Source organism: Pongo pygmaeus, chromosome 12 (genome assembly GCF_028885625.2).
Source record: "Pongo pygmaeus isolate AG05252 chromosome 12, NHGRI_mPonPyg2-v2.0_pri, whole genome shotgun sequence".
Lineage (NCBI taxonomy): Eukaryota > Metazoa > Chordata > Mammalia > Primates > Hominidae > Pongo > Pongo pygmaeus.
The window spans coordinates 78,685,377-78,708,388 of record NC_072385.2 but is presented as its reverse complement, the minus strand read 5'-3'; the positions used below and the strand labels follow the sequence as shown (position 1 = coordinate 78,708,388).

Genomic DNA, 23,012 nt, shown 5'->3' with positions numbered 1-23,012 from the left:
TCAGCCCCATGACGAAATCATCTTGACTGTGCATTGACACATTGTATTATGCAATATGACTACTAAAAAGGACTTGAAAAGAGATTATTGTCTGTGGCCATACAACCCTGAACATAGTCGATCTTGCCTGAAAGGAAATTATTAATGTGGAAATATTATGCGAACACTAAACAATATTATACTCTGGTATCAGGAGACAATAAAATTTAAACACAATACAAAATTTAGGAAAAGCAATCTTTAATTGGGAAGTGTTTGTTTAATAAAATGATGCTAGTAGAAGAATGAAAAGGGACCAGGCACAGTGGCTCATTCCTATAATCCCGATGCTTTGGGAGGATGAGGTGGGAGCATCACTTGAGGCCAGGAGCTTGAGACCAGCCTAGTTAACATGGTCTCTGTATCTACCAAAAAAAAAAAAATGCTGGGCATTTGCCTATAGTCCCAGCTTCTCAGGAAGCTGAGGTGGGAGGATTGCCTGAACCCAGGAGTTTGAGGGCTACACACCACTGTACTCCAGTCTGGGCAACAGAGCAAGACCCTGTCTCTAAGAAAAATAAATAAAAGAATGAAAAGGTAGACTTAAAATTCATGCCTATGACTTAAACAGTTTGAATATCCTTAATGTGAAAAATCTGAATTCTCCAAAATCCAAAACTTCATAAGTACTGGTATGATGCTCAAAGGAAATGTGCATTGGAGCATTTTGTATTTTGGTTTTGGATTTGGAATGCTCAACCAGTAAGTATAATGGAAATATTCCAAGATCTGAAAAAATCTGAAATCCAAAACATTTCTGATCCCAAACATTTCAAATAAGGAATACTCAACCTGTATATTCTCCCTGACATGTCACTTTCCAATGCTTTCACCGATATTTGATTTACATTCACAATATTCCTGAGTTATTCCTTAACAGGGATTTTTTAACTCAATTTTACAGATGGGAATTTGAGGCCCACAGAGGTTATGAGACCCATTTAAACAATAGAAATATCAAGACTAGAATTCATTGCTCTAAAGTAAATAGTTGGTGAGCTGATGAAAGCATCATGAATTAAGTTGAATAATAATCTTTAGATTCTAGAAGCTTGGTTAATTGCATCTGTAGTAGACAAAACAGTAGTGAGAATTCTTCTGACCTTTTACAAATGATTTTTGATCAAATCCTAAACAGGGACCTTATATTTTATGATTTTTAAAAGACTTTGATTAAATAAAAACTTGATGAAGATGAGAAATTATTACTAGATTGGATTTGATTCTCCACCTGTTAAATGGACATTTCTTGGTAGTAAAGTATAAATACACAGTAAACAAAGATGGGTTTTTATGTGCATTTAAATGGTACAATCAGCAGCACGTTTTAGGTCCCAAGTTAGACCAAGATTGTTCTTTGCTCTATATCTCAGATCTGTTAAGATGCATGAAGCTATGAAGGGAATGTGATTCCAAAGAGGGATTTCAGGAGAAAATTGTCATGACTCATGAGGTCCACATTTTTCAAATGTCAGAATCAGTAAGAGATTTCTGGCCTTAGAAGAAACAAACTATTTTATTTATATTTTACTGGTACTTAATTTCCTTTAAAATTTACTAATATATTTTCTAGACATTAAGAAAACAGTAACAAATCAAGAAAGATTATTTTAAAATCCCAGTTATTTAAAAAATAGTTCTTATTAGTTTTGTTCATTAGGAAAAAGTAATATTCTATCTCATGTCTTAAGATTTCAAAGACATTTTATTGAAGCAGTTAAAGATTTTACAAGAATGTCAAGATACTGATATTTTTGGAACCTGATGAAAGGCATCTCACCCAGATGTTTCTGTTGTTCTTTAAGGTTTACAAAGAAGATCTACCTCAGCTAAAGCAACAAAGTAAAGAGAAAAACCATGTAGTGCCCTTCCTCAAACGAGAAAAGGCTCCTGAGGACAGCTTGAAACTCCAGTTCATACACGGGTGGGTGGCCTGTCATGGGCGCCCGTGCGTGTTCCTCTGTCTCTGCCTGGCTGTCACCAACCTTAGCACCAGGCTTAAGGGATCCCCTCCCCTCAGTGTCGTCCGCCTCCTGGCTAGCTCTTCTCTGCAATGTGCACTTGTACCTGTGGTTGCTATTTGAAGTGTGACTGTCTGTCCATTTCCCTCGTCGGTGTTCTGTGGCCATCACAGTGTGATTGTCTCTAGATTTCTCAGACTTCATGTAATTCCATTACTTAAAGGGTGCTGCTGCTCATTGCTGCTGCACTTCTTTCTCATCACCATCTTCACTTCCTCTTTCTCCTTTCCCCTAATCCCCTGCTCTGTTTTGCTGGCTCCACCATAGGACAGTATTTTCTTCAAATATTTTCTGCACATATGCCCAAAATAATTTTGAATTTTGTAAAATTATATGCACCCTTGCATATTTTAAGTAGACAACTAAAACTTTTTAATGTCGATTTAAATGGCTGAGAAGATACTATCCGTATTATGAATACATCAGTCCTTTAAATGGATGCAAAGGAACCTAAATGCCGTAAATATTTGATTCTCACTATTATCACCTTAAAAAATACGTGAGGCCAGACACAGTGGCTCACACCCGTTTTCCCAGCCCTTTGGGAGGCTGAGGCAGGTGGATTGCTTGAGCCCAGGAGTTCGAGACATGGTGAAATCTCATCTCTACAAAAAACTAGCCAGATGTGGTGGCGTGCACCTCTAGTCCCAGCTACCCAGGAGGGAAGTTGAGGTTGGGGAATCGCCAGAGTTGGGGAGGTCTAGGCTGCAATGAGCCGTGATCTTGCCAGTGCACTCCAGCCTGGGTAACAGTGAGGCCCTGTCTCAAAAGGGGAAAAAAAAATACATGAACAAGTCCTTCTAAAACAGGAAGATATTTTACATCATTCATATTTCTACCTAAGCTCACATTTCCATTCTAATTTTCCCATAAAATTTTACCCTAACATAATCTTTTTATGTTTGAGAATCCTTTGTCACCGTATCATACCCTCTGCAAGAAAAAAAATTTTCTGTGATCCTGACTCTAACTCAGCCCAATACAGTATCCATTAGCCACACACAGCCACTGAGCACTTAAAATATGGTTATTCTGAAAAAAGATGTTCTGCATGTGTAAAATGCACACCAATTTGAAGACTTACTATGAAAAGAGGAATGTAAAATATCTCATAAGTTTTTATATTGATTACATATTGACATAATAATATCTTAGATCTGTTTTGGGTTTAAAATGTTACTGAAATAAATTTTGTTTTTTTTCTAATGTGGCAACTAACAAATTTTTAATTACTTAGGAGGATCATGTTATTTTTCTGTTAGATAGTGCTGCTCCATTAATTTATTTGAGTTATAAGTATCAGTAAATTCGACTAAATCAACATGAATATATTACTAATTGTGACATATAATTATTAAGCACAGAAAAATTTTGTTGGAAATTATTTTAATATGGATTGGTTTTCAGTTGCAAGATCTGTGCATTTATATTACTTATTGTTAGAGTGTAACAAAGTTTAATATTGAGTCTATTCTCAGTTCTCATTTTTGTATAGATGTAAGCACTGAGAAGGTTTATTCTCTTAAATAAGTAGGTAAGAATGGAGGCCATTTTATAGCAATGTTATTCAATTCTTCGAACTCCTATTATAGGCCAAAAAAGTCATATTTGATTTTGATATATCACAAAAAATCATAATGTTTCAGCTGGTAATTCCATTAAGCCTCTGTACAATTTTGTTGAAAGCAAAGAATTGGAAATCACTTGATTTGCAGGATTCCTTAGCCAGTCATTAGAGTTGTTTAATTTCAACATCCATACTTGTATTTTGAATTGTTCCTTTGTTTTGGTGCCCCTGGAAGGGTCTGTGTCCCAGAGTAATACAGAGTAGTAGGATTCCAGATGGAGGAGAGGAATGGCTTTCTGCAGTGGTCGGAAGGCATTTATGAGAGGCAAGATGGGAAAGGAATACTTGTGCCTCATCGCAGATGTGTTCTCAGATGATCATTTTTAAGAAAAAGTGCACACAATAGTTGAGGATCTGCTAACAGATTGTGTTACAATGTTCAGTGCCCATGTGCCTTTTTGAGAGTCATCTCATGCCCTCAGACGGCCACATATCCTCATTTAAACATTGCTGTCCTATGTGACACCTGGGGTTCCACTTGTACATGTGACACCTCCTGCTCCATGCATTTGCTGTTTGTTCAACCACTGTGCATTTCTTGGACCTGTGCTTCAGTTATAGAGGCTACGACTGTAGAAACAATCTGTTCTACACACAAGCTGGAGAAGTAGTCTACCACATTGCTGCAGTTGCTGTCGTGTATAATCGGCAGCAGCACTCCCAGAGGCTGTACCTGGGGCACGATGATGACATTCTCAGCCTGACCATCCATCCCGTGAAGGACTATGTGGCTACTGGGCAGGTATCTATCTCCTGTAAAACTAGGGCCTAGCCAAAAAGAGAATTTAATTTTTGAATTCAGTTTACATGTTAGAAATTCAAGAAATACTTGGTAGAAATAAACATGAGACAGGAACGTGAAGACTGAGTGATCATTGGATCCTTCCAAGATGATGGGAGAATCAACCAAAGCGTTTTACACTATTGGGAGACCTCTGAGGAGTTCTTTTCCTGGAATGATGAGATCTATGAATGGGACCAGCTAAAACTAAAATAGTGAAAGTTTTGTCAAGGAGCAGCTTTATATACTTCCTCACTGTATGCCCAGGACTTAGTATATCCTAGGTACTCAATAAATATGTATTGAATGAACCATTTTAAAATGCTATAACATCTAGAGTATAATTATATTTGTAAGACTTAAAACCATAAGACTTTTGACTAATTTATATCTTAGCCTTATAAAAACACCTTGAATTTTATCTGAACTTTTTTGAAATGCCTAAACCTTAGATTGAGTCTGTAATTGAAAAAGCTGCTAAAACAGGGACCCTCTACAATCATTTGGGAGTGGAAAGAGAAAAATAATCATTAATTTATTAAAGACTTTATTAAACTTGGATGTATTACCTTGCTGGCACAAGAGTAATATTGTCAAAAGTATTTTTAGTTTTATCTTTTCCTCAAATGTATAGATTATACTTTTGTTCAGTTTTTATATTGAGTGTTTAATTGCAGATAGTACTTCAACTGGTATTAACTAAGTGGCAAATTGTAAGAAAACATTTTTGGTATAATGTCAAAGGTTAACATGAGACAAGCCCTTTTCCTGAGACTTGACATGCAGGTGGTAAAGCCTTTGGACAGAGTTCATAACCTGGGGTTCATGAAATCTGCGAATGAAAATGAGAACACGAGGGGAGTCAACCCCTTAAAAAGTTGTATTTGTGGGGAAAAAGGATCCATAGCTTTTAAATATTTTTTAAAAGGGTTACAGTCCTCCAAAGGGTAAGGGCTGACCATTGGTTTGTACATGAATTTGCTGGCCCTCCAACTGAAAAGGTGTATTTGGGGGAAAAAGGATCCATAGCTTTTAAATTGTTTTTTAAAAGGGTTATAATCCTCCAAAGGGTAAGGGCTGACCATTGGTTTATACATGAATTTGCTGGCCCTCCAACTGAAAATTAGAGACCTATTGTGTTAGGTGATGTTATAAGGTTTTACAAGTAATTGATCATTGCTTTGCTTTTTCACTTGCCCTTATTTTTTGTCTGTCTTATAAACAGATGGTGCTTGATTCACGTGTATTTAATAGCCTCTTTTTTTTAAGTAAAAGCCAGAGGTTTTTTTGTTTTTTTTTTTACATAAATCCCCGAGGAGATACTGCATTCAATACTGTATTTGATGGAAGGTAAACCAGTGGCAAACAGTATTCCAGCTGCCACCTGCAGGAGACTGGGCCTCCACAGACTTCTGTAGGAGTGGCCTGGGTTCTGCTCATTTATGCCTATGGCTTTATCTCCCATTTTTCCTTTTAAAGTCATCACACCCAACAGGTTTCCCCGCCCCCCACTACATATTACAAGTGAGAAAAACCACTTTACTATTATAATTTTCTTTGTTGTTGGGGATTAGTGTGATAGAAGCCTGTATCCCTGCAAAGATAATCCACCTTACTGAAAGATAGTTATGCCATGAAAATGTTATTTCCCAGGGAGAGAAACGGGGCCGGGCCTTCTTCTGGTGGGTAGCGTAATTGAGAATGGGTAAAATAACTCTGGATAATGTCATGACAATGTACAAGTGACTTCCTTGACTGAGAAGCAGAATCTTGTGTTGAGCTGGGAAGGCAGGAGGGGGAATGGTAGAAGTAACTGACAAAAACAAGGCACAGTGGACATTTGAATTAGCCTTAAAGGCCCAGGCATCAGGTTAGGCTCTGTTGGAACTCTACCTGATTGCCAGGACAAGCCTCTTAGAGATAGTGCCTCAGTTTCCTCATCTCAAAAATAACTGAGTTGTAGCAGATGATTTCCTAGGGTCCTTCTATTCTCCAAATGGGTTTATCTTGGTTTCTGAGCAGTGTTGGACTCTAAGGAACAAAATCATTGTTAGTATAACGTATTAGTAGTTAGTAACAGTCATTCTGTTATTTAAGGTTGGAAGAGATGCTGCTATTCATGTGTGGGACACACAAACTCTAAAATGTTTGTCGCTGTTGAAAGGACAACATCAGAGAGGAGTGTGTGCACTTGATTTTTCAGGTAAGGTCCAGAGTCATTGACACATGGTTCTACATTGAGAGAGAGAGAGAGAGACACAGAGAGAGTATGCCCCGCGCACGCGCGTGCGTGCGTGTGTGTGTATTTAAACATGCTCCCACTTAGTTGTTCTGTTTGTATTGAAGTGCAAGCTCTTTGTATGCCAGCTACCCGCTCTTAGACTGGGAATCATACATGGGAATACCTCACCAAAAAATGTGGCCTTTAGATGACACACTGCTTCCCATCTTCCTCATTTTCTGTCTTCTAAGTCGTTACCCAGAGCTCACACTGTGTTCTGTATTTGCTTGAGCAATTTGAAATCTAGAGCAGCTGTTGCTGTTGACTTAGTCGCAAATGTCTGGCAGTGACTCAGAACATCAATTTCATCTCTCCAAATAAGTGGGAGCACATCACTTCTGATTGAAAATACAAAGTACTAGAGAGAAGGCTGCAAATTCTCTGCAGAGGGCCACTTTGCAACATTGGTATTTTGGAAATAACTTTTATATTGAAAAAATAGAACTGAAGTTTTCATCTCCTTAATTTAAAATTTGAACATAGTATCATAAAAAATAACTGATGAAAGTTAAGTTCCTTTAGAGTGAGTTTTCTTTAAGCTGGCATTTGAGAATGAGGGCCTATCACAAAAAGTATTTCTACCTAGAAATTTTTAATAATTGCAACTGTAGAAATTAGATCAATAGAAAAAGAATTCTAAACTTTCTACAGAAAGCTGATTTTATAATTTTTTTCTAAATTTTATTCAAGTGCTTAGTAAGTATAACGTGTAATATTATTAAATTCCATGACTCCACAAGGCTGATCGTTCTCCCCTGTCCCTTCCTTTCCCTGTTCAAGCCCTCACTCTCTCTCATCTATGCCATGGTAGTCATGCTGGTCTCTAATTCTATCCCCACTTCCTCAGTCCATCCCACCCTCTTCTAGAGTCTCTCAAAAGCATAGTTACCATTGTCACCACATGGATTCCTCTTAGTTGGCTGACTCATTGTGGAGCCCTTGGGACATCCATGGCCTTCCATGATCTGGCCTTAACCTTCCTTAGCAGCATTTTTAACCCACCAGCCCATTAGTGCTCCTTCACATCTGTCTAACTGTGGGAGGCTACATGGACTCTTGCCCTTCTTTTGCCTGTGTTTTTTGCTCATGCTGTTCTCATGTGTTTTTTCAAGTCCTCCCATCCTTTAAGGTGAAGCTGGAAGTTTTCTCTTCCGACTTTACAGGGAGAAATAACCTGTCCTTTTTTCTGCATCCCTTAGCCCTTTGCTGTCATTGCCCTTATGGCACCCATTGCTCTTGTGGCACTCCATGTGGCACACAGTTACTTATGTCAGCATCTCCCAGGCATTTCACACACAGTAAACTACTTGGCAGTAGAGCCCATCTGTCTGCTGCCCACTGCACATGTCCTATTGCTGTGCAAATAGAAGCTACTAAAAAAGTGCGAATGACTAAATGAACAAATGAGGTTCTGCTTAATGCGCTTTGTCTTGCCTTTCCCTATTACTACTAGAATTTTACATTATAAACCACGTTTGGGTGAAAACTACCTTCATTGCCTGACCAGTGCGACATGGGGCAGTTCTTAGTTTTTGTAACAGGCATGTTCTCACATACTGTAAATTACTCTACAAATCTGAGCTGCTGTATCATTATTAGAAGTTATTCAATGCCTTCGGTGATTATTAAATTAGTAAAAATCAAGGCTAAACAGTTTATACTCTACACTGGTGACATGTGAGGTAGGAGAAGACATAAGTGTCAAGGGAGAGAGAACTCCGCATACCACCTGCCAGCTGAATAACACAGTCAGTAATTCACTCAATAAACAGTGAATACAAAGTCCAAACTCCCGGAAGTGTGATGGACATGCAGTTTTAAAATAGGTGTGCCATGTGTCACCGATAAAACAGTGAAACCTAAAAGAAACTGTAATTTTAGTTCAAATACGATTGTATTTCAAAGATGTGGATGAATTCCTTTTGCTTTTTGTTCTCCGTAGTTCCACTCCTCAGTGACCAAACTGCCTTTTCCCTAAAATTAATTTTGCTAGCAGACACATATGTGTATACTTAATATAAGTGATTAATATGCTTTAGAAGAGTGGTGAAATGCCTGTTAAAGTAGCAAAAATAAATAACAACAGCTAAATGTTTACAACGTTATTGGGAATCCAATATATTCATACTTTTGGCAGCACTGAAAATTGACTCAATTCTAGCGAACAATCTGGCAATGCATAACAAAGCTGTGATTCAAAATGTCAAGTATGAAGATTGTATTTTATGCACATTTCAATGTATCAAGATAAAAGAAAAAATTGAACTCAAAATACCATCTATCACTGATTGCAAATGAGAATGTGCATATGTGTATTAGCATATAAACAAAGTGGCAAGAAATTTAGAGTAATATAAATAGAGTTTAATCATTTGGTTATTTCCTCTATAGAGTTGATTAATTTTCTATTTTTTAAAATCAAAATAATTAGCTCGTGTTAATTTAAATACCTTTGGAGGAAGAGATTAGCAGATCAAAGACATTAACTATGAGATGAGTTGGTAGCAATAAGCTGGTAGCCAGTAATGTGGCCTCTGCATTTCAGATAGCTAACATTTATTCTGGGCTTATTAGTTTTATAGAAGAAAGAACAAGAAATTAAGTGAGCTTAGAAACCTTTTTCCCATGAGGCAGCCCTTCAGATCAGTGCCTGGGTAGAGAAATCAGATACTCTGGAGGAGGTGAGGAGCCCAATTCTGTAACTGCTTCTGATTCCCATCTTGGGCAAATAAATTCCCAGATATGAAATGTTTTGTGCATAAGAAGTGTATTTCAGTATTTTAACAATACAGTCTCCATTCCCCAGATAACAATCACGGAGAAAGAGCCCATTTTTCAGCAAATGTGTTGTTTTTGATTATGGAAATTCACCTTTTTGTCTTACAGGTTAAGTAGTATGTCAATGTATAAATGGTAGAAAGGAATCTGATAGTTTTAGAAAGTACTAATACTAAGGACTATTGCGGAAAAACTTTCACTGATATGTGATTCATTACCATAAATGGTTACATACAGATGAATTGTAGTCATTGATTGGGGATTGGGGTGAGGGAGTGGGGACCTGTGGTGACTCCTGAAAGTGTGAGCTGAGGCCTGTTTGGTTTAATTTCTATTGATAGTCTATGTTCTAATAATATTGTTTGAGTCTTAAATCCCTGTAACCACTTTATAGGCTGAGAATGGAGATCCTGAAGTTTGGTGGGGTGGCCTGGGTAAAAGTCAACAGTGGCGGATCCAAAGGCAGAACCCAGGTACATTGCAAGAGCCATCAGGCCTGGGTTTGTCAGCAGGCAGGAGGCATGCCAGGAGTTCTCCTCGGTGTCAGGCCTCCTCCTGCCCCTTCCCTTTGCCGATGCTAGTGTGTACACTTGGCAAGAGTGTCATGCCTGGGACACTCAGTGTGCAGGCTCACTTTCCGCTCCCTGTGCCCTCCAGTAAGCATGTCCGTCTGCCCTTCCCACCCTCCACTGTAACTGTGGAGTAGACATGGTGGTGCATAGAGGCCCCCACATGGAACAGCCCCAGGTGAAGAGAGATCCCGTTCTAAAACAGCCCAGAAACACATGCTTACCTGAAGTATGAACAAGGGCAACTAACGCTACCATCCTTTGGAAACTGATAGAAAAGTGAGTAGCTCAAGTAGAAATGTTGAAAGAGGAGACTACGTAGACCTCCTTGTTTAACCGTGTAAACAGGGCACTGACGTGACGCTCATCAGTTATGATTTAGCTAGTGCTCCATCAGTGTGCCTCAGGACTCCTGTCGCTGCCCATCTCTTAGGAGTTAGCTCTTTTGGGGGGTTTTGTGGACACCTACTGATAGTGTGCTTGTCTCTTACTAGAGAATAAATTGTCCTGGAAATACAAAGCAGGCAAACAATGTGAAAACTAGACGACAAATAAGCACAGTTATGTGTGAGGATTTAGATTGTTCTTGCCGCTTTTCGAAAGCAAACAAAAGACATTTTTAGTCAAAAACATTTCTTGGGACAAAATTTGTAATGGGGCTACAAGGACAAGAGGAATGAATTTATATTATCTCAGTTGAGAACCTCTTTTAACTCAGTATTTATTACTGTCTAGGGGAAGGGGAACCATTTTTGTTTTGTGCTTGCCGTGAGGAAAGTGCTTCCACATGAATAGAAAAGCAGATTAGAAATAGAAAAGGTCAACCACAGAAATATTTTCTAGCCTAAATATCAACCATATAATTTTTTTAAAACCTTCATAGAATAATACTGATTTCCATAAGGACACATCTAAGACTTGATTTCATTGTGTTCAATAGAAAACCTATGCATTTTTTATGAGCCCTGCATAGAGAGACCAACTCATAATTGTCTGAATAAAACTTTTTCTAATTCATTCTTTACTATTGACATTAAATGCCTTCATATTATTTCTGGACTATGTCACAGACATCCATAATTAATGCATGCTGTGACTGGAAAGATGTGAAAGGACATTACCTAAGAGTCTAAAAATATGGCTAAAAATAAAAAACTCCAACTAACTGGTCAGAGAGTAGATTTCCAAAGCTAAGACCAAGCCTTACAGGGAAAGTGAGAACTGGGAAAGAGTAAAAAGTTAGCCAATTTTATTTCCAAACTGTGTAGTATATACACAGAAATAGCCCACACCCGAAGAACTCGGGGAAGTCACCATCCCAAAAAAGAGGTATGGTTGTTGAGGCACCTCTGGGTTTGCACTGCTGCTTCCATTGCTACCCACAATCAGAATACCTTTTTTGGTTTAGAAAGGCGATATAACAGTGAGGATAAGCTGAGAGGGCCTTGCAGAAATTCTCCTAAAATAAAAGCTCACCTCCTACCCTGGCAAAATCAGCTTATCCTTAGGCCTTCTTCAGATGACATAAAACTTTATTATTTTAAATGTATTTGTGCTTGCATTCCAAGAAGAACATAACTACACAGATTTCAAAAGAAAACATGAAATATAGTCAATGAATGCAATAAGACATTGAATATTTGTACAGTGTTTTTGAAATGAATAATTTTTTAAAAAATTTGTTTATAATTAACACATAATTGCAAATGTTTACGGGGTAGAATGTGACATTTCAGTACATGTATATATTGTGTAATGATCAAATCAGAGTAGCTATCATATCCATCACCTCAAACATTTACCATTTCTTTGTGGTGATAACATTCAAGATCTTCTTTTCTAGCTATTTTGAAATATACAATACATTATTAGCTATAGTCACCTTAATATGTAATATAACACCAGAACTTACTCTTCCTAACTGTAACTTTGTACTCACTCTTGACTCATCATCCAAAAAAAAATTTTTTTTTGAGACAAGGTCTCACTGTGTCACCCAGGCTGGAGGGCAGTGGCATGATCATGGCTTACTGCAGCCTGGACCTCCTGAGCTCAATCGATCCTCCCAACTCAGCCTCCCAAGTATCTGGGACTACAGATGCACACCACCACGCTTAGCTAATTTTTTTGTATTTTTTGTAGAGACTGGGTTTTCTCATCTTGCCCAGGCTGATCACCAACTCCTGGGCTCAAGGGATTCACCTGCCTCAGCCTCCCAAAGTGTTGGGATTACAGATGTGAGCCACTGCACCCAGCCAAAATCTTTATAGCTGTATAACGTAGTACATTCTATTTCAATTTATACCATCCACAGGCATATTCTGTCTTCTTCCTCATCATCAATGTCACCAGTATCATCAACATTCATTGAAAACTTGATTAGTGTGAGGCTTTCAAAGGAAATGTGATGATTATTATAAGCCTTAAAAGAGCTTATGATCTTAAAAAAGGAGAGAGAAAACACCAATAAAAATAAAATCAAGTGCAGAGGCATGCCAACATAGAAACAACCAGACCATATCAAGAGATATGGAAAAAGTAATGTTGGTAATGAATAGGAAGTCATTACCAGTTCCTTTTCCTAAATGCATAAAGAGGGACCTTGCCCAATTTAAAGCCTGGTAACATTTAAGCATAAGGGGATATCATTAGTTGTTATTTGAAAGACATAGTTTATAATAATCACCTGGTGGTGATTTAGCCCTTAAGGAAAGTGTTAACATCTTCATCTAATACTACAGCCTAGTAGCTTGAAAGGGTCACGTAACTTTCAAATCCTTGCCTCATACTTAGTAGTGATGGAGGGTTGGAGAGGATTTGGTTTGTTAAACCAGACTTTTTCTTTCTCTGACTCTCCTTCATCCAGAAAAGGAGACTACAATTTCCAGTTGGTTGGAGGAGGGTCTCTTGCATAAGCAAGGGCCCTCAAAGCGTGGGCATTGGTTACCACTTGAGATGGGGTTGCCAGATTAAGCCAACAAAATTATAGGAAGCTCAATTAAATTTGAGTTTCAGGTAAATAATTTTTGTCATAAGTATATTCCATGCAAAATAAGGATAAATATATAAATATTGCATGCGACATACTTGCACTAAGAAATTAGTTACTGCTTACCTGAAATGCCAATTTAACAAGGTTTTCTATATTTTATCTGGCAACCCTAATTTGGGGTATACTGTAGGTCTGCCTTTGAAAATACCAGTTGAGACCTCTGAGTGGACTGGCAGAACTGGAAGAGGCAATTTATCACAGACCTGTGTTGCTTTACCCTCATGGCTGGCCCTTGGTAGTCAGAGAAGAGCCCTGATATACTAATGCAGGATGAGCTTGATCACTCGTCTCCTAGCAACCGCACAGCTAGTGGAAGGGAGACTGCTGACCCAGAGATGGTTCTGTGTTGAATCTAGCCTTGCAGGGAGGCAGCAAAGGAAAGGCTTATTGACTATACCTCTTCTTTTGTCTTGAAGGGAAAAAGCAAATTAACTGTTTTTATTTGAAATTTAATTGTGCATTCAGTATATTTTTAAAACAATTTTTGGGAAAATAACCTAAATGTCCAGATTATAGTAATCATGGATAATTATTATTCTCTTAGAGAAATAAATTGTCCTGGAAATGTAAAGCGGATAAGTGATGTGAAAACTAGACAATAAGCAGTTATACGTAGGGATTTACAGCAATCTATTCTTGCCACTTTTCTAAACAATTATAAGTAATATTTAAACTAAAGAAAAATGTTCATGATGTAATAGATGAAAGATTAGATAACCTGTTCAGTATTATTCTGGTATTGTTTTTTCTAAGCACATTTGTGTAAACGTTGGTAGGATATGTATCAAATGTTAGCCTAGAAATTTGGAAGATTTAAAAATTTTCTGTATCCATATTTTCTAAATTTCCTATAACAAGTACACTACATTTGAAATTGGGAACGTAAAATTTTTAAAAAATCGTCTTTTGAAAGAATTTTTAAAGTTAAATTTAGTTTCTATAATGTTCCTAAATTGGAGAATTAACTGAACCCAGTTTTTAGAGCTGAAAATGGTCTCAGGATCAGAAAGCCAAGTGGTACCTCAAGTTAAATGTCGTGAGATTTGTTTGTCACAAAATAGACAAAGTTTTTGTAGCTTACCTGAGAGTATCCCTCTAGCTCTGTGTCTCAGAATGTCAGGTCGGCAATTTACTTCGGCAGCCCGTTATGCATTAGGAAGCTCGGCTATCTCTAGTCATGCATTTAATTCAGTGAGGTCCATTTAGTATATGATACCTCTTATGTATTAAAATATAATAATTGTACATGTTTATAGAGTATAGAGTGATGTTTCAGTATATGTATACATTGTATAATCAAGTCAGGGCAGCTATCACATCCATCACCTCAAACATTTATCAATTCTTAAGATCAATTACTTATTCCTCTTTACAGTGTATGAAATGTTTTGTTTTTTCATGGAAGAAATTTTGACATTTGTGTTGTTTTCATACAGCTGATGGAAAATGTCTGGTGTCGGTTGGTTTAGACGATTTTCACAGTATTGTATTTTGGGACTGGAAAAAGGGAGAAAAGATAGCCACAACAAGGTAAGAAGCTGCCGGGATCTTACGGTATCCTGCTGATACCATGGTTCAGTAAAGGTCAATAGTTTTCATTTTCTGGTAAGATTTCATCTTCAAACTCAGGTGAAATTCACGTAGAAAGCTTAGCACCTAAGTGAAAAAATACTGCAGTATTTCATGGTGCCGAATCTGACTTAGAGCAGGTAATGTTTGTTGCGGTGAATCAGAAAATTCCGAAATCCTCTGCAGAGAGTTGTTCACTGCTTGATTTTGAGTGGTCTGTGTCATCTGTATCAAAGCACTTCAGCAGTAGAAAAGCAGCTTTTCTCAGGCTGGTGCCTTGCCCCTTGTTTTTCCTCTGTCCTAGCATCTGGTGAAGGATTGTCAATGTCACCAGAGTCAGAAGCACCGTTTGTCATGAGGCTGCAGCATGCTGGAAAGGAGGCCCCACCGTGTGCATCTGCCACTTGCTTTCAAAGCAGGCAAATTGTTTCCCTAATCTCCCGTCTTATAAATAGACTTTTTGAGACCGACTGCTGTTTATAGACCACCTGTCCTCCCTTACCCCAGCCTTCCTGCCTGCTGAATCAGCTCTAAGTCTGAACATGACTTTCCACTCCTACTTACATTGAGCTCAGCTGTTTGCCCAACCCTGATCAGGGGTCAAAATAGTTGGCAGCCAAGGCCCAGCAATACAATTTGTTGCGGAGGCGTGTTCTCAGTGTACCTCCCTGCTCGTTCTTCTCTGCATTAATGATGTCCTTTCTATCTTGAGATATAAAATCATTTTGAAGTTAATAGCCTTGAACCCCAATATTCACTTTTTAAAGTAATATTTTCCTCTACAATATTAAATAGGAAAAAAGTTTTGTGGGGATTTAATGAATGAAGATTTATAAATTGCTAGAGACCTGGAGGAGCAGCAGATGGAGGCATGAGGACTCCAGCTGACCATCTTTGGAGAAAAAGAGAAGCTTTTCTGATGACTGCTGTTGAGATTGAATTTTTGGCAACAAATGACAGCTCATAAATCTGCCTGCCCAAGTGGTTTTTCTTTTGGTCTTTCTTTCTAGTATTCCTCACTGTCATTCCACTCCCTTCTAGTACTCAGATTCAGCTTCTCATCAGAACTCTGTTTCCCCCCTAGACTAAAATACAGAATTTAACTTTAATATTTCTGATAATATACCATCTGCCTTTACAGATAATTTCAGGGAAAGCACATTTCTGGATTTCAAAAGCAACAGAAATGCAATTTTCCTGCTAGAAAACCCTCTGCAGCTGTGGGTGGCTCACCAGTTTTATGCCCAAAACATTAATAGAAATGGAAGAAAGAAATATTTCTTAATATTAAAATAGTGTATATTTTATATACTTTGTGGATAGTGTTACTGCCTCTGTTTAACACAAAGTTGACTTAACACCATTATGTTAATAACACAATTCATATTTGGAATTGCTCCCAAGCTTTATGACACATTCCCAAAACAGGACACCTGCAGAATTGCCGAAGAGAACATTTTGGATTGACATTAACCAGTGCTGTTTCCAAGCAGGAATATCAAGGATTAAAGTTCTTTGGAAGAACAGTAGATTTTACAATAATAAGTAAATAAAAGTTACGTAAATATCTATTTGCATAATATTAACAATGATACATATTTACATAAATACATAAGAAATTTAGACAAATAAATAAAGCTTATATGTATGGCCTTAGAGTGCTTAAGTAGATAGAAACTTTTAAAAACAGGAGGCCGGGCATAGTGGCTCATGTCTGTAATCCCAGCACTTTGTGAGGCTGAGGCGGGTGGATCTCCTAAGGTCAGGAGTTCGAGACCAGCCTGGCCAACATGGTGAAACCCCGTCTTTACTAAAAATATAAAAATTAGCCAGGTGTGGTGGCGGGCGCCTGTAATCCTAGCTACCCGGGAGGCAGGAAAATTGCTTGAACCTGGGAGGCAGAGGTTGCAGTGAGCCACGATTTAGCCACTGCACTCCAGCCTGGGCGACAGAGTGAGACTCCGTCTCAAAAAAAAAAAAAAAAAGACTTTAAACAGGGGCATGATAGAAGTGACAAAGAAGTAATCCTTAACTGAATGATACCTTGCTTCCAGGGTCATCTAAGCTCCCAAGAGGGCCTAATTCACAGAGAAGCTGATTCAGTCCTACCCCTCACTTTTCACTTCTGTGTCTCGATCACTGCCAGCTGCATTTATAGAGCAAGGCTGAACAATTAACCTGCTTCTGGCTGGCTGTGCTGTTTTGGCAAGGATGATTGTTCTCTACCACTCATCGCCCAGGAGGTGAGGTTTCTCTACAGAGGAGGAGCATGGTTGGTAGCTGTGGTGGCATCGTCAGCTGTGCTGCTGGTGGCTGTGCTGACGTGTGCCAGCTGTGCAACCGGGTACTCAGAAGTTGCTCCTCCCCTGATTGGTGAGAATATTTTAAATGAACCTACTCTTTAGCAGCTCACAAATTCAGAATTGGACCATAGAGATCTTATTTACAAGATACTCTAGATTTTGTTTGCAAGATCTCTGTGAGACGACCCGATCTACTTAAACAATTTCCACGCATGCATCTTTGCTAATTTTTATGAGTGATTTCCGTTACCTCCATTACAAATGAATTTTTTAGTCTTTTTTTTTTTTCCCTAAAGATCATTCCAATTTTAGTCTAGTATACAAGTATCCCATTTAAGAACCAAGGCTTATCTGTTATAGAAGTAGTTACAGGGCCTAACATCACTGTCAATCAGGGCAGAATAATGCAATGATTAATCAGGTACATCTGTGCTCCTTTATTTGTGCTTGTGTTGCTCTGGTAGTGTGACTAGGGGAACAATGAGTAATTACAGACACTTTTCATCTCAGAGTTTGAACAGGAGGGATCTTGGACAAAAAAGAATTATCAACAAGAACACTTCCAAGGCTAATCTGAAAGTTTTGCTGCTAGAAAGCTTAGGGACAAAGGCCGGGTGCAGTGGCTCACGCCTGTAATCCCAGCACTTTGGGAGACCAAGGCGTGTGGATCACGAGGTCAGGAGATCGAGACCATCCTGGCTAACGGGGTGAAACCCCGTCTCTACTAAAAATACAAAAATTAGCCGGGCGTGGTGGCGGGCACCTGTAGTCCCAGCTACTCGGGAGGCTGAGGCAGGAGAATGGCGTGAACCCGGGAGGCGGAGCTTGCAGTGAGCTGAGATCGCCGCACTGCACTCTAGCCTAGGCGGCAGAGCCAGACTCCATCTCAAAAAAAAAAAAGAAAGCTTAGGGACACACTAAGCTTATGCATATGGCAGGCGTATCGAACTCCAAGTAAGCACTTCTGTATTAGCTTCATCGCTTGATCTATTTTAGGTCCCTACCTTTACATGCATTTAATGACTATGATAGAGTCTCCTGCATACTATATGGGCCCCTTTTCTTTTTCACTTTCTTTTTTAAAATAACACTTATTCCTTCCTCTGTTTTTCAAATAATATAGGATCATTATAGAAAAATTAGCAGGGAAAAGCACTTAAGAAAAGGAAAATCATCTATAATTCCACTACCCAGATGTAGCCATGGTTAACATTTTAGCATATATCTTTTAGTATGTATTTTTCTAGTATTTGTATTCATTTTTATTTACATGTGGGGTATTGTACATATGCTCTATAACTGGCTTTTTTCACTCCTCAATACATCGTCTCACTGTGTTCTAATTTATTATTTGTCTGATTCTATATTATTCTATATTTTGAGCCAATTTAAATGTTTTTTTGGAGTTAGTATATGTATCAAACATTCATCAGTCTTACTGTTAAAGGCTACTGCCACAGAAAGGGAGAACAAAATTACACACAGGACTGGGCCTCTATGCAAACAGAGTTCTGAATGGACAGTATGGAAACCAAGTCACCCAGTGTGCAGTTGCGCTTGGCCTCTGGAAGAGGCTCTCCTTCCTTCGTGCTTGCTGATGGGTTTGCATGGTCCTATGCGGTGAATTCCTTGTGATGGGACGTGAGGAATCATCCAGTGTTAGGACAGCAGCACAGTGTGTAAGTTCTTATTCTCGCCATCTAAGATCTGACAAACTCTTTGCATTTTGTTTTGCTTACACATACACACATGCACGTGTGTGCACAAACACACCTACACTTGCAGGCAAGTTCCCTACAAGTTTAACAAGTGTGTATAAGAAAAATGAGAGGTATGCAGTGTGTTCTTTATTTAGATATTGACATTAGCTAAACATTTACATGCCATCATTAGCCACTTTATAACTAGCTACAACAGAAATAACCTCGGTGTTTTTATGACATAGAGTAGGACAACAAAAACTCTCACCCAAACTCAAAGTGCTTTTTCTGTTTTCTCACTCAACAACAATCAACACAGAGACTTCTGTGACCAAACTTGGGGGATTTCTCCCCATCAACAAGCAAACAATTCTGTGACAGACACCAGCTGAGTATTCTCTAGTTCCGTTCTATTCTGACACTGTCTACCTGGAGGTAGCCTCAGATCCCACAGGTTGAGGGCTCAGTTTCTGAGACCTTTCCCCTCATCCCACCTTGGGTTCGATTAATTTGCTGGAGTTGCTCAGAGAACTCAGACATACTTTCTTCATTTGCCAGGTTATTACAGAGGATGTTACAAAGGTTATGGATAGAAAACTATATAGGGCAAGGTACGTGAGAAAGGGCACAGAGCTTCCATGGCCTCCCTGGGTGCACCTTCCTCCAGGGATCTCCTTGTGTTCAGCTATCCAGAAGTTCTCCAAACGCTGTGCTTTGCAGTTTTTAATGGAGGCTTCATTACATAGGCATGATTGATTTACCCACTGGCGATGGGTGAGCAACTTAACTTTTGATCCATCTCCCTTCCCTGAAGGTCAAGAATGGGGCTGCAAGTCCCAACCCTCTACTACTGCTTTGGTCTTTCTGGTGACCCATCCTGAAGCTACCTCTGGGTTGGCAGCCATCAAGTCAATCATGAGCATACAAGAAGAGCTCCCTGGAGATCCGAAGGATTGTAGGAGTTGTAGGCCAGGAAATGGAGGTGGAGAATTGAAGACCACATATGTATTTTGTAATATCACAATGGCACTAAGAAATTAGATGGAAACTAAAAAGTTCTTACAAAAAAGATTTTTGTAAATGTTTGACATTGTATAAATACAAGGAAACAATCTTTTATCTCTAGGAAATACAATTTTCTGTACTTCTTCTTTATTTTCATTTTGGTTTTCTCTAGTCTCTCTAAAGTATATATTAATGATTTTGAATCTAGGGGGATTTTCCTCCAATCAAGAAATCATTGGGCTGGGCATGGTGGCTCATGCCTATAATCTCAGCACTTGGGGGGCTGAGGCAGGTGGATCACTTGAGGTCAGGAGTTGCAGATCAGCCTGGCCCCCATCTCTACTAAAAATACAAAAAATTAGCTGGGCATGGTGGTGCTGTAGTCCCAGGTACTTGGGAGACTGAGGCATAAGACTCATCTGAGCCCGGGAGGCAGAGGTTGCAGTGAGCCCAGATTGCGCCACTGTACTCCAGCCTGAGTGACAGAGTGAGAGTCTGTCTCAAAAAAAACCTGGCACGGTGGCTCACGCCTGTAATCCCAGCACTTTGGGAGGTTGAGGCAGGCGGATCACCTCAGGTCAGGAGTTCGAGACCAGCCTGACCAACATGGTAAAACCACCATCTCTACTAAAAATATAAAAAATTAGCCAGGCATGGTGGCACATGCCTGTACTCCCACCTACTCAGGAGGCTGAGACAGGAGAATCACTTGAACCTGGGAGGCGGAGGTTGTAGTGAGCCGAGATCGTGCCACTGCATTCCAGCCTGGGCAACAAGAGTGAAACTCTGTCTCAAAAAAAAAAATTTTTTTTGGATGCTTAATGTTTTTATGGTTATCTGGTTTATTTCTTCTCTTGGTGTTAAACACATTTCATCTTTAGACCTTTTTCTCCCCTAATTGTTAACGATATGTCCAGTGATGTATCCTAGCTCTAATATCCATGTTCACTTTTTGATTTTCTTTTCTTTTCTTTTTTGACAGAGTCTTGCTCTTTCGCCCAGGCCAGAGTGCAGTGGCGCTATCTTGGCTCACTGCAAGCTCCACCTCCCAGGTTCACGCCATTCTCCTGCCTCAGCCTCCTGAGTAGCTGGGACTACAGGCGCCATCCACCGCGCCCGGCTAATTTTTTGTATTTTTAGTAGAGATGGGGTTTCACCCTGTTAGCCAGGATGGTCTCGATCTCCTGACCTCGTGATCCGCCTGCCTCGGCTTCCCAAAGTGCTGGGATTAGAGGCGTGAGCCACCGCGTCCGGCCCACTTTTTGATTTTCAAAGAGTCAGAGCCCCAAAATTCTATCTCTTCCTTGCCTGTCATCGTAGGGTCCACATTCATGTAGCCATAATGGATCAGGAGACATTCTATTCTTTTTATTGTGGAAAATTTCAAAGTTATGCCAAAGTAGAGGGAATAGCATAATGAACCTTCTGTACCCATCACCCAACTGCAACAATGATCAGCATCCTACACCTTGCACAAATCTTTCCTTTTTTTTTTTTTTTTTTTTAACCTTTTTTTTTTTTTTTTTTTTTTTTTTTCTTGAGATGGTGTCTTGCTCTGTCGCCCAGGCTGGAGTGCAGTGGCGCGATCTTGGCCCACTGCAACCTCTGCTTCCTGGGTTCAGGTGATTCTCCTGTCTCGGTCTCCCGAGTAGTTGAGATTACAGGTGCTTGCCACCACGCCTGGCTAATTTTTTGTATTTTTAGTAGAGACGGTGTTTCACCATGTTGGCCAGGCTGGTCTCCAACTCCTTACCACCTCAGGTGATTCGCGCACCTCAGCCTCCCAAAGTGCTGGGATTACAGGCATGTGCCACCGTGCCTGGCCTCTTTCTTTCTTCTATTACTCAGCTTCATCTTTTACATTTAGATCTGGTGGGAACGGAGAATGGTGCAGCAACTTGGAAAACATTAGTGCCTCAAAATGTTGAACACAGGCCTCCAACTTCTCCACATACTGGCCAACACTTGTTATTGTCTGTCATTTTTATTATAGCCACCTCATCAGTGTGAAGTGGTATCTCATTATGGTTTTCCTAATAGCTAATGATGTTGAGCATGTTTTCATGTGCTGACTGGGTATATTTTCTTTGTAGAATAGAGTTATTTGTGTTTTTATTATTGAGTTTTAAGAGTTTTAATATATTTTGAATATAGGTCCCTTATCAGATATATGATTTGCAAATAATTTCACCCATGTTCAAGTTTTTAGGCAAGAATGCTTTATAGGTACTTCCTCTCACATCAGAAAAGATAAAATCGGTGGTATACCAGAAAGTAGGGAGGCAGTAGGCATGGTACTTCCCAGGTGCAAGCAATAGGGGTATGTTATCTGTAGAGAATTTGAAAATAACTAAAAGCCATACTGCTTTTTATTATTCCCATTATCTGGCAATTCTAAACAATGTTAGTGATGGAATTCCTTCCCTCCAGGGTGGACCACTTCCCCTGCACCACCCTTTTGTACACTACTGCCCAGAACATCTAGTTTTTCTGCTGTCAGTAATACTCAGCTCAATTGGTGGGTTCTGGGAGCATTGACCTGATCCTTTAATTATACAGATCCCCATCACCACATTTTCTAATGGTTGTAGTATCAGCTGACAACCTTGGGCTAAATTGGTTACTTAGTTCAGGGTTCAAAGTGGCAATTTTCTAATTTTATCATTCATTCTTCATGTTAGCTAGAATTATTTTATAAACAAGAATTTTCCCTCGTGAACCATTTGGTTTCTCTGAAATATAATTCTCACAGAAAGTGATTCTTTAAATGTTAGGGTTATTTGAGTTTTGTCTATAACTTGCTGATTTTTTTTCCCAGTTTGTCATTCATCCTTTGAGTTTGCTGTGGTGTTTTCATCAAGCAAAAGGTTTATATTTTTATGTGGTTAAATTTATTAATCTTTTACTGCTTCAAGATTTTTGTATTTAGAAAAATATTGCCCCTTCTCACATTAAAAAGAAATCACCTATTCTTCTAATGTTCTATGGCTTCATCTTTTATATTTAGGTCTCCAAATAGTTTAGAATCTTTCCTAGTATCTGAGGAACAGGTCCAGCTTTCTGTTTTTTCCATATGGCTACCAAGGTGTTGCATTTTTTCCCTTTTTAAATAGATTTTATATTTTAGAGTGGTTTTAGATTGACAGCAAAATTGAGCAGAAAGTACAGAGAGTTCCCATTACCTCCTACCTTATCATATGCACAGCCTCCCCCTACTATCACCCTCCTGCACTAGATGGTACGTTTGTTACAATTCATGAACCTACCTTGATACATCATTATCACCC

The 23,012-nt window shown here is 39.1% G+C and overlaps 1 protein-coding gene across 4 annotated transcripts in view; it reads left to right on the top strand.

Moving 5' to 3' along the window:
* EML6 (EMAP like 6) overlaps positions 1-23,012 on the top strand; it is a 262,095-nt gene that overhangs the window by 151,768 nt on the left and 87,315 nt on the right. For all 4 annotated transcript variants that reach the window (XR_010123243.1, XM_054473926.2, XM_063649364.1 and 1 more), the window contains 4 exons: positions 1,845-1,963; positions 4,243-4,429; positions 6,566-6,671; positions 14,585-14,678. Coding sequence is in view for 3 of the 4 variants with exons in the window: in XM_054473926.2 (XP_054329901.1) it covers positions 1,845-1,963; positions 4,243-4,429; positions 6,566-6,671; positions 14,585-14,678 (506 nt within the window). In the remaining variant the exon portion in view is untranslated. The remainder of the gene's footprint in view (positions 1-1,844; positions 1,964-4,242; positions 4,430-6,565; positions 6,672-14,584; positions 14,679-23,012) is intronic.